The 9,017-nt window shown below is 50.9% G+C and overlaps 1 protein-coding gene across 1 annotated transcript; it reads right to left on the bottom strand.

The window, feature by feature from the left end:
• Positions 1 to 2,117: 2,117 nt before the first annotated feature.
• On the bottom strand, positions 2,118 to 7,210 carry RNF4 (ring finger protein 4). Its single transcript, XM_025394325.1, has 6 exons — positions 7,183 to 7,210; positions 6,351 to 6,406; positions 6,011 to 6,020; positions 5,381 to 5,540; positions 4,836 to 4,884; positions 2,118 to 4,301 (listed from the first exon to the last, which is right to left on the bottom strand). The coding sequence occupies exons 1-6, from the start codon at positions 7,208 to 7,210 to the stop codon at positions 4,152 to 4,154; spliced, it is 453 nt and encodes a 150-aa protein (XP_025250110.1). The 3' UTR covers positions 2,118 to 4,151.
• Between the last annotated feature and the right edge of the window lie 1,807 nt (positions 7,211 to 9,017).

Below are 9,017 nucleotides of genomic sequence, written 5' to 3'. Positions count from 1 at the left end.
CGCCACCTCGCCCGGCTAGTTTTTTGTATTTTTTAGTAGAGACGGGGTTTCACCGTGTTCGCCAGGATGGTCTCGATCTCCTGACCTCGTGATCCACCCGTCTCGGCCTCCCAAAGTGCTGGGATTACAGGCTTGAGCCACCGCGCCCGGCCCATGGTGTGTTCTAAGGTGCAAAAGTTCTTATTTTTTATCAAATCCAACTTGTTTTTCTCTTACCCATCATGCTACTATAATTCTTTCCTGAGACAAAATCACGAAGATTTTCTCCCTTCATTTCAAAACTTTTTTTCTTTCTTTCTTTTTTACTTTGTCACCCAAGCTGGAGTGCAATGGTACAATCTCAGCTCACTGCAACCTCCACCTCCCATTTTTTTTTTTTAAGACAGACTTTCGGCCTGATAGTTATCTAACAAGAACCTACAGTAAACATCTGTCTTGATGAAACACTGAAACACAAAGGTGTCCACCCACACCATTTGTGTGTTAATAATAATGAACCGGGCTAGCCTTGGCGTCATGGCTCAAACCTTTAATTCCAGTGCCTTTCGGAGGCTGAGGTAGGAGGATCACCTGAGGCTAGGAGTTAAAGAGCAGGCTGGGCAACATGGTGAGACCTCCGTCTATACAAAAATAGAAAAAATAAAAAATAAAAAAAACAGAGTTGGGGCTGGGTGTGGTGGCTCATGCCTGTAATCCCAACACTTTGGGAGGCCGAGGCGGGCAGATCACTTGAGATCAGGAGTTCGAGACCAGCCTGGCCAACATGGTGAAACCCCGTAACTACTAAAACTACAAAAATTAGCTGGGCAAGGTGGCGTGTCCCTGTAATCCCAGCTACTTGGGAGGCTGAGGCAGGAGAATCACTTGAACCCGGGAGGCGGAGGCTGCAGTGAGCCGAGATCGAGTCACCGCACTCCAGCCTGGCGACAGAGCCAGACTCTGTCTTAGGGGGAAAAAAAAGGAGAAAAAAAAAAAAAAGAAACAGTTGGCAAGGATTCTGGATACACAATATACAAAACTCAATTGTTTCTATGCTGCCAAACAAAACAGAAGAAAAAACCCAGTTAATACAGACATTTTTTGAGTTTCCACAGCCAGCCTTGGGGGCTCCCTCCTTTCCAGGACCAGACCCACCCCAGCAGTACCAGTCTTAGGGATACACTGCTCCCTGCCTCCCCCGGGTAGCCACCAGAAGTGTCTGGTCCAGTGCCTTGAGGTATCAGGGGGGCCTGCAGACCCTACCGTATGCCAGCAAGCAGGTCTTTCTCCTAACTTTCACAGGCCTGGCCTGGAGTCTCTGGAATTCCTTCTTCTCCTTTTTCCCTAGAGAGCTTTCTGGACCTTGAAGATGGCAACTTAGCAGCCCTTACTCAGGGAGAGCTTTCTGGACAGGTTCAACTTCCTCCTGCTGAATCTCCTGGTTTCCTGTACCTCACCCTCGTCAGTTTCAATTTTCCGCTGGCCTGGGGGACTGTCTCCTCTGTAAACATGTTCCATGATGTCTGCCTCACTGCCCAGAGCCAAAAGTGCAGTGCCAGGAGCATGGTAAGAAACTGCACCGGATGGTAGGTCTTTGGGACCCAGGCAGCCAGCATGTTAGCCTTTCTAGTCCCTGCGGACAGCTGGATAGGTACAGAGGAGGGCAGAGGCAAAGGGAGAGCTTGGCCACACTGCCAAGCCCATTTCCTCCTTGTGGCTTTGCTGGCACTGCTCGCCTGCTCGGCACTGGCTGGCACATCCATGCACTCCCAGTGCTGACTCCCACTCAGAGGGCAAATTTTGTATCTAGGTGGCAAAGGGGGGCACTGCAATGCAAGGCATCCAGGGCAATCTCAGTCCATCGCACTCAGAGCAGCACCCCAACACCTCTGAGACTGGCTGAGCTGAGCAGACAGCTCCTCGGTCGACCCTGCCTCTCAGGGTAGACTCTGCTCTCTCAGGGACTCCAAGGGCTCGGGCTTCCGGCTCTGCTTCGAGAATAGCCTCCCACAAGCGTGCTGGATTTCGGACATGCGAACTTCCCGAACACACACCAACGCAAAATACACTCAACGTGAGGCAGACAAAGGGGGAAACCGATTCTAGTTCCAAAGAGCAAATGAGTGTGTGAAAGATACTTGGTTCAAATTAATGGTTTTATTTCCATCTTTAACACTAGCAGAGGAGTCCAAAGCAGACTGATATCCATGGATATAGTTTAAATGTAACAAAGAAAGAGTTGAACTATGTACATTGAAAAAAGGAAAGACATTTTTTTCATACCAACCTTTCCCTAGTTCGCAGTTTCTGAATAGTAGAAACAAAACACATTTTTAAATCTTTTTATCAATTTAATTTAGGACGAAGTAACACAACTTTTATAATTAACCACTGAAGTTGTCTTTAAGGATAAAACTTAAAGAAATTTTAAAATGGGTGGTACCATATTTTATTAGTGGACTGACTCCAAGGTTGCCTTGCTCCAAGTCTGGGCATCATGACACTCGCATGATGCCCAGAAGAAAGTTAATGGCAATGATGTTCAGTCAGAGGGCAGACACGCTACACATCACAATGGTGAGAGCTGAGAATTCTGCCCTCTTCAACTCCAAGTAGAAAATTATTATTTTCATTCAAACTAACAGTTAAAAAGTCAGAATGAAGAATAAAACAATTTTCTTTTCACATAGAGGAGGGACACTCCTTCAGCCCCGTCTAAAGTGAATTCTGTGCTGAGTCCCTGCTCCTTCAGAAGGGAAACTGAAGGTCAGTTATTGCTAACAAAGCCAGAAGTGGCCCCTTTCCCACTCTCAAGATGTTTCACACGAAAAGGCCGTTTGTTTGGCTTGAAGCCCTCTGAGGAAGGAGGACAGCGGAAGAGGAGGCAGCTGGCACTGTAAGGCCTCTCTTGTTAGCCACCCCCAGGCCCTGTGCTGTCAGAGGCAGCGTGGGCCACTTTGCTGCCCTTCAGAGAACCTGAGGCTCCCACATACCTGTGGAGTGAGGGAGAGGTTGTCATCTGGGCCCGTGTTTCACCCATCAAAACCTATGGAGCAGTCAAAGCCCAAAGGATCCAAGCCCAGCTGGCCAGAGGAGTAGCTTCTGAAACAAATGGCACTGGGTTGGGAAGGATGAGAAAGCCAAGTCAGGTGGGCCAGGTTCTCCGAAACATGGGGCAACAGTGACTTGGGCAAAAGCCTGGAACTGAGCGGCTGATAAGGCCACAATTACTGCCACCACCTCTCAGTATCTACGCGGGGGCAGACGTTAGGCAGTGGGAACCGAGGAACTGAGGACTGGAGGGCGTGTGGCAAATACAGGATGGATTTTATCAGAAAAGAGAGGACACCCAAACACGTGCCTGCCCTATTTATCTTGCATGTCCTGTGCCAGGTGAAGGACACTGGAGCATGGGTAAGGTTCCTGAGAACAACTGGCGGGCAGAAACGGGCTGGGATGGGCACTGCTCCCCAGGCAACATTAGGCCTCTGAGGGGGACGCTAATAGTGCTACATCTTGTGGGGTGCTGAAAAGTAGGTAACGAATGGCCTTTATTGCACTTTTTTGTTCTTAGGAAACAGGGGATTGCCCTGCAGTTTCTCCTGATTTGCAGAAATCACTGCAGATCAATGGTAAGGTGCAGGCAGAATCACGGGTGACCTCTGACTCTCAAGGGAAGAAGTCCAGTGATTGGTCTTTCCAGGGCCTCAAGGGGCCACTCTTGCACCTGGGATCTTCGAGCTGAGTGAACTGGGTCTGGCTTGGTCAATGTGTGGCAGGCAGATTGGTCGACCGGCAGACACTTGGAACAAAAGGTGGTGTGCCTGGGAAAGCTGGGGCAAACTTTCCAAACAAGGAAAATTTCTTGGCAAATGTGCAGGTTCTGCAACCAGACTAGAACCACGATTCCCAATGTGCCTGACTCCCTTTCTCCCACTCTAGAACTGGACCACCCCAGACGAACAGAGATGGCCTGGGAGGGCCCTGGGTCCAGCGCCATAGCATCAAACTGGAGATAACAAAAAGAAGGGGTTGGAAACAAAAGAGCAGTTTACATATCAGACGTTGGTTCTGAAACAGTCTTTTTGAGCTCAGGAAAATGGAGGCAGATACCACTGGAGAACCTGTCTGTCTGTCTGTCCATCCGTGTCTCCTGGGCGACTCTGAATACTTCATATATAAATGGGGTGGTACCGTTTGTGGTTGATCTTTTTCCTACAAGTTGGGCAAGTATTAGCATTCTTCAGGGAATCGCGGAGGCACTGGCTACAGAAGACATGGCCACACTCTGTGGAAACGATGAGACGTCCATTCTGCACGATCTAGAAGGGATTAAAAAGAAGAGCCTCTGAGTTTGTCCTTATCCCAGAGCAGCCATGGTCCCCAGAGAATCCCACCCATCTATGCCTAAGATGACCAACTGAAGGAAAACAAGAGCCAGGCTGCAACAGGGAGGGGTCTGGAGAGCTAACTGTGCCTGCTGCGATCACTCTAAGCTGGAGAGGAGGAGGCAGGGGCCATGGCATCTCAACAGTGTGACAGCCCAAGGTTATGAGGGACGCCAGTAAACACTAGCCGCTTCCAGAAGAGTCAGGATGGGGGACACAAAAGGAGGACGCATTTACACCCGGAAGCTCAAGGCATACAGGGGTACAGGCGCTGAAGGTGAAAGTTGTAGGGTCCAAGGAGAAACTGGCACATTCTCCACTCACAAGCAGATCTGCAGCAAGTGATGCCCAGGCACGACTGCGAGTAGGGCTGTCCAGCCCCACCAAGGGAGAAGATCCTGTCTCATCCAGTTCTTTCAATGAAGTTTAGAAACCAGAAGCAAGGAAGATACAGCTTGGTTTACTTACCTCAGAGTATCCATCCATGCAGATAGGACAACTGACAGTACCCGAGGGCCTAAGAGCACAGTGCTTCACATTAGTTTTTCAGTCAATGCAAACATTTTATTATACCCCATAAGTGGCCTTCATGTAAGTGGCCTGCATCCTCTACAAGAGAACCTCCCCGGCCTCCTCTGACTCTGCCTTAGCACAGGTATCCAAGAGACTTTCAGAAAAGCCAACTGCCCCAAGGGCATGTGGCAGGGCGAACATCAGAAGGTGCAGACAACCTGAGTCACCCTGCCCTCCCCCAGGTCCCTACTGGCCCCAGGATCCCTGTCTGGAGCCACCAGGACTGCCTGCGCCCACTCTGTCAGCGCTCAGCATACTCTGGTTACAGTGGAAACAGCTGGGCTCAGTTCTGGGCCAGGTTCCAACTGTATCCAGATGCTGGGGAGAGGCTTGGTCAAGCCCTGCCAGGGCCAAGCGCTCACAGATTTGCTGAAAGGCATTCCTATGCCCTGGCCCCACCCCCTAGCATGGCAGCAGCAGAGCTGGGGGCATGTTGGTACCTGAGGCCTGTAGCGCCCTCATCCCTGGTGTTTCTGGGAGTGTGGGTAGTCACATACACGTCTCTGTCCCTGGACAACTCCTCATCGTCACTGCTCACCACGCAGCTGTCAGCATGGTCCTGGGGCAGCCTCCTAGCATTCCTCCTTGGTCTTCTTCTTTCTAAGGTAAGAGGTCACATTTTCAGGTTGGAGGCTCCCTACTCTTACCATCCTCACCACCCCCATCCTGATGCCTCTTAAGACCCTCTTCCTTCCCTGCCTGGGACCCCCAGAAAGAAACTGCTGCCATGCTCAGCTATAACCCAGAAGGTTCTGCCCAGCTCTGGAGGCCACTATCTTATCTTCTCAGGAGAAATGCCCCAACCCCTGCTGTGAGCTACCAGCCTTCCCCAAAATCTGGTAGGCCACAAGAAAGGACGACAGCTCAGTGTCAGTGATAGGGGTGAAGTTTCTTCAGCAGGCACAAGCGGACTGCCTGTGCGGGTCTGACCACAGTATGTGTGAAGGGATCTTCCTGCTTGGAGAGCTCCAAGCCCTTGGGGAAGGTCTGCCATGGCCTGTCGCACTGCAGCTCTCACCTAAGGCAGTTTTTGCTCCAAACCCAGTGAAAAAGGAAATGAAACCACTTACCATCAACAATCTTGTAAAAAGAAGGAGAAAAACAAAAGAGAAACAAGCAATCAGTTTGATATAAGTGATAAATGAAGGCATTTCTTTTTTCTGACCTGTGACACCCTCTGTGGAACCCTCCGGTGAGCAGCAGGGGCCCCACCCTCCTCCCACCCGCAGAGTATCTGTGCACCTCCCCCAGTCAATCAAGCCCATTTCCCAGGTCACTCCACCTCCCAGCTGATGGGCTGTGTCTCTCCCTGTTGGGTGTTTAGTGGAGTCTCTGGGAGCGTGAACACAGCCACAGCCACAGCCATAGCCACACCATGTGCTGGCTGCAAGACCTGGGGACCTTACTTACTATCTGGGGGCTGCAGCTTCCTCTTCTGAAAAACAGAGTCACCAGAGCCCACCTCTGACTGTGGTGTTGTGAGGATTACATGAGGCAGTGAACATTCAGACAGCACTAGGGGCACCATGCTTTCGCAAGCTGACATGGCCAATGTAGGCCCCTGCCAAGGTGGAGCCTTCATGTGGAGGAGGATTTGCATTGCTCAGTAGGTTGTTACAAATAACTAACAAAGCAAAGCAGGCTATGCATGACCAATGCGTGTGACACACACCAAGGACACAGCTCAATCCAATTCTGTGTCCTGGGGGTCTAAGAACCTGACAAGCCCCTCACCTGCCAGCTCAGAACTTACAGCTAGACGATTTCTGCTCCAACAGTTTCAAATTCGGTTCCTCCCGCCTTCTGGCCAAGTGCTCTTACCCATCTAGGGAGGTCAGTGGAACGCCCTTTCCCTCTTGCTCAGCATGCAGGAGGGACTGCTTCAGGAAAAGTTCTCACCGCCAAAGCCCTACTGCTCACCTCACCCTGCCTGTTCCCTGGGCAGGATATCTGCCCCACAGTGACAAGAAGCTCTAATCCTCTACTCTGACTCCCGCACAGCTAGGATCCTGGACGTGAACCATGTTCCCTCAAACAGACACACTCATGCTACTGGCAGGGCAGGGGGTGGAGGCCGACTTGAGCTGCTGTGGGTGTTGGCACTGGCAGGCACAGCTGCATCATGAAGAAACAGTTCTGGCAGAGGCTGCTATGTCTTGAGTCCAGGCCTCTCCTCCCTAGAAAGGGTCTGCAGTACTGTCTACTCGAACCCAAAGATATGAGGGCAGGGGGTGGATCCCACCTCCAGACTTTCTTCGTGGAGCAGACATAGCAGCTCCCTAGGTGGGTCAATACTTCGAGGTCAAGAGTTATTCCTTGCGACGCAGCCCGGACACTGCTGATTTAGGCTTCTCCTTCCATGTTAAAATCCACTAAGCTTAAGAATAATTAGAGTGGATTTTGTTTCCCAAATGGCATCCTGACATACACAAATGGCCATGCAGGAAGAATGTAGGCCTGAGCATAAAGGTCTTCAATTTGCGGATGAGAATATAATCCACACATGTGGAGGCGCTGAAAAGTGCTCCCCTTTCCTCTTAGAGGAGACTGCAGAAGGTGAAAAGGGAAATCCGGGGACAATCAGTCAACCTCATCAACAGGACCAAACTTACCAGGGCCAGCACAATGTACTGTCCCTTGTGGAAACCCCTGGGTTTAGCTGGGAGCAGAAGCAAATTCTTCTGTGGCTCGAAATGACCCCAGCTTTCTACAGCTCCAGCATGCCCCCACCCTCTGCCAAGATGACCCACTAGTTAGGTGTGGACACCTGGAAGGGCTATGACACTCCCAGTTCCCCAGCCATGAGAGTGTGGGTACTGAGTCTTTATGGTCTCCTATGAGTCATACCCAGTTTGCCACTGGATAGTGCCAAACTGAGGCCTGTCCTGAGCCCTGAGCCCGGGGGCTGCTGGCAAGCAGCAGGTGATATACACACAACTACTGGGTGCGTAAGAACAGGGGGGCCAGAGTGTTTCCTCACTGGTAACAATTCTGACGGTCCCCACTTTCAATGAGAGAAAAACAGCTTACAGATGAGTCTTCAGCATAAGAATGACACCACAGGCCAGGCGCAGTGGCTCACAACTGGAATTCTAGCACTTTGGGAGGCGGAGGTGGGTGAATCACTCACGGTCAGGAGTTGGAGACCAGCCTGGCCAACAAGGTGAAACCCCGCCTCTACTAAAACTACAAAAATTAGCTGGGTGCTGGGCGCAGTGGCTCAAGCCTGTAATCCCAGCACTTTGGGAGGCCAAGACGGGCGGATCACGAGGTCAGGAGATCGAGACTATCCTGGCTAACACGGTGAAACCCCGTCTCTACTTAAAAAATACAAAAAAAAAAAAAAAAAAAAATTAACTGGGTGTGGTGGTGGGCACCTGTAATCCCAGCTACTTCGGAGGCAAAAGCAGGAGAATCACTTGAACCCGGGAGGTAGAGGCTGCAGTGGGCCAAAATCGCACCATTGCACTCCAACCTAGGCAACAATAGTGAAACTATCTCAAAAAAAAAAAAAAAAAAAAAAAAAAGCCCGGGCACGGTGGCTCACGCCTGTAATCCCAGCACTTTGGGAGGCCGAGGCGGGCAGATCACCTGAGGTCAGGAGTTTGAGACCAGCCTTGCCAACAAGGTGAAACCCCGCCTCTGCTAAAACTACAAAAATTAGCTGGGCATAGTGGTGGGCACCTGTAATCCCAGCTACTTGGGAGGCTGAGGCAGGAGAATCAATTGAACCCAGGAAGTGGAGGCTGCAGTGAGCCAAGATCACGCCATTGCACTCCAGCCTAGGCAACAATAGTGAAACTGTCTCAAAAAGAAAAAAAAAAAAAAAAAAGCCTGGGCGTGGTGGCTCACGCCTGTAATCCCAGCACTTTGGGAGGCCGAGGTGAGCAGATCACCTGAGGTCAGGAGTTTGAGACCAGCCTGGCCAACATGCAGAAACCCCGCCTCTACTAAAACACAAAATTAGCTGGGCGTGTGGTGGCTCATGTCTGTAATCCCAGCTACTTGGGAGGCTGAGGCAGGAGACTCACTTGAACCTGGGAGGCGGAGGTTGTGGTGAGCCGAGATCGCACCATT

The sequence above is a fragment of the Theropithecus gelada genome, chromosome 8 (genome assembly GCF_003255815.1).
Source record: "Theropithecus gelada isolate Dixy chromosome 8, Tgel_1.0, whole genome shotgun sequence".
Lineage (NCBI taxonomy): Eukaryota > Metazoa > Chordata > Mammalia > Primates > Cercopithecidae > Theropithecus > Theropithecus gelada.
Note: the sequence above shows the minus strand (reverse complement) of the source record. Positions and strands in the feature narration are given on the sequence as shown.

Coding starts and splice junctions, on each gene's coding strand:
- RNF4 (XM_025394325.1), bottom strand. CDS start 7,210: ATGTCTGCTCCACGAAGAAAGTCTGGAG. Junction 6,407..7,182: donor TCCACGAAGAAAGTCTGGAG/GTGGGATCCACC, acceptor AACACCACAGTC/AGAGGTGGGCTCTGGTGACT. Junction 4,302..4,835: donor GCATGGATGGATACTCTGAG/GTAAGTAAACCA, acceptor AATCCCTTCTAG/ATCGTGCAGAATGGACGTCT.